At 33.9% G+C, this 2,343-nt stretch overlaps 1 protein-coding gene across 1 annotated transcript; it reads left to right on the forward strand.

Moving 5' to 3' along the window:
- The first annotated feature begins 459 nt into the window (after positions 1-459).
- LOC104108770 (UDP-glycosyltransferase 73C4-like) lies at positions 460-2,134 on the forward strand. The gene has a single exon (XM_009617889.4). The coding sequence runs from the start codon at positions 523-525 to the stop codon at positions 2,017-2,019; it is 1,497 nt and encodes a 498-aa protein (XP_009616184.1). The 5' UTR covers positions 460-522; the 3' UTR covers positions 2,020-2,134.
- The last annotated feature ends 209 nt before the right edge of the window (positions 2,135-2,343 follow it).

The raw sequence follows: 2,343 nt of genomic DNA on the forward strand, positions 1-2,343 counted from the left end.
ATATATAGCACAAAACAAAGTGATTAGGTAAGTAAAACGTAAAAAGAAGTTGCTCCATTATGTAGGATAAACCCATAGTGCATGATAATTTTTGGAGCCTAATTCTTAGGACAATACTTAACTACACATTTGTCCTTTGTTTTAATCTCTTTCCCTAATCGGACATAAAATTGCCTTGGCACTCATTCACTCAAATTTGTCTCGTCCATTTTGTCCTCATCTGTCACCGCGGGCGGAGCTAGGTGGCGGAAGGGGTTCGTCCGAACCTCCTTCGTCAGATAATTACAATATATATATAAGGTTAAAATTATTTTTTAATCATAAATAATAGATGTTGAACTCCCTTGACTTGTTCGTGTGTTTACTTTTTAATATTTCGAATCCTCTTGATAAAAATTCTGGTTCCGCCACTGAGATCTCAATACAATTTTTCATTGTTATAAATCTCACCACAATACAAGCTAATATAGAGCAGTAAACAGTATCCCCTTTACACATAACCAAACTAAAGCTTTTCCAAAAATGGCTTCCCTATCTAAACAACTTCATTTCCTTTTGATACCTTTAATGTCTCAAAGCCATATTATACCATTAACTGACTTTGCAAAATTACTAGCCTTGCATGGTGTGACTGTCTCTATTATCACCACACCTCTCAATGCCCAAAGGTACAAATCTATAGTAACTCATGCTATGAAATCCAATCTAAAAATCCAATTAATTCCTCTTCATTTCCCAAATCAAGAAGTTGGGTTGCCTCAAGAATGTGAAAACTTAGATACACTAAGTTCACTAGAGTTGTTTAATGAGTTCTTTTTGGCTAGTGAGATGATGCAAGAACCACTAGAGAAATTGATTCAAGATTTGGAACCAAAACCAAGTTGTATTATTTCAACTAGTCCTCTTATTTGGACTCAACAAGTTGCCAATAAATTCAAGATACCAAGGTATGTATTTCAAACTGTTTCTTGTTTCACTCTCTTTTGTTCTCACATAATAAATCAGGAAAAAATACAAGAAACCCTTGTGTTGGATTCGGATTCATTCTTGATACCTAATGTGCCACACAAGATTGAATTCACAAAAGGTCAAATGTTGATTGGCACTTCAACAAACAAATCTCAAGATATGAAGAGTATTATTGACAAAATTAAACAGTCCCAAGACTTGGCAAGAGGTACTTTGATTAATACTTTTGAGGAGTTGGAGCCTTGGTATATTGATGAATACAAGAAAATAATGAACAAAGTCTTTTGTATTGGTCCAGTATCATTGTGTAATAAAGAAATGGTTGATAGAGGAAACAAGATCTGTATAGATGAACATAGTTGTTTGAGTTGGCTTGATTCTATGAAGCCTAAATCAGTCATTTATGCTTGTTTTGGTAGCCTTTGTCAAATTTCATCTTTGCAAATGAAAGAAATTGGATTAGGGTTGGAGTCATCGAATGTGCCTTTCATTTGGGTAATTAGAAAGCTAAATCTTACATTAGAAGTTGAGAAATGGCTAAGGGATGAAAATTTTGAAGAAAAGGTTAAAGGAAGAGGAATGATTATTCGAGGTTGGGCCCCACAAGTTTTAATATTATCGCATTTATCCATTGGAGGATTTTTAACGCATTGTGGATGGAATTCGACTCTGGAAGGAATTTCTTGTGGCGTACCAATGATTACTTTTCCTATGTTCGCCGAGCAATTTTACAATGAGAAATTCATTGTAAATGTTTTGAAGATTGGGGTTCGAGTTGGGGTTGAAGTGAGTATTAATTCTTGGAATGAAGAGAAGAATGGAGTGTTGGTTAATAAGGATCAAGTGAAAAAAGCAATAGATCAACTAATGGATAAAGGATTAGAGGGTGAAGAAAGAAGAAAAAGAACAAAGGAGTTGGCACACATGTCGAAAATGGTAATAAAAGAAGAAGGATCTTCGTTCTTGAATACCAAATTGCTTATTGAAGATGTCATGCAACTACTTAAGAATAAGGAAGGGGAAGCCAATAATGTTGCTAGGACCATGTAAAATTTGAAGGCCAACTCTATCCTCCAATTACAAGATTGTAAAAGTTAACAGTATTGTCTATAATGTCAGAAAGTTCTTTTACACTGATAATATATAAAAGTTAAATTTTTTTCTATTTCTATCTCCTAATCACAATGCTATAAATGTAGTGGTACTGTTGATAATGCCGAAAGTTCTTTTACAATTATTAGTGTATAGAAGCTAACCTCTATTTTTAAACAGACAAGGCTAACACACAATGTTTAGGTACATCTATGTGATTGTCTTGCGAGACGCCATAAAGGGTATATTGTTTATACTTGAAAGATCTAGTTGAACTTTTAA

Source organism: Nicotiana tomentosiformis, chromosome 7, assembly GCF_000390325.3.
Source record: "Nicotiana tomentosiformis chromosome 7, ASM39032v3, whole genome shotgun sequence".
In the NCBI taxonomy this organism is placed as follows: Eukaryota; Viridiplantae; Streptophyta; class Magnoliopsida; order Solanales; family Solanaceae; genus Nicotiana; species Nicotiana tomentosiformis.

What these genes read in the sequence shown, in the direction of transcription:
- LOC104108770 (XM_009617889.4), top strand. Translation starts at nt 523, where the DNA reads ATGGCTTCCCTATCTAAACAACTTCATTTCCTTTTGATACCTTTAATG.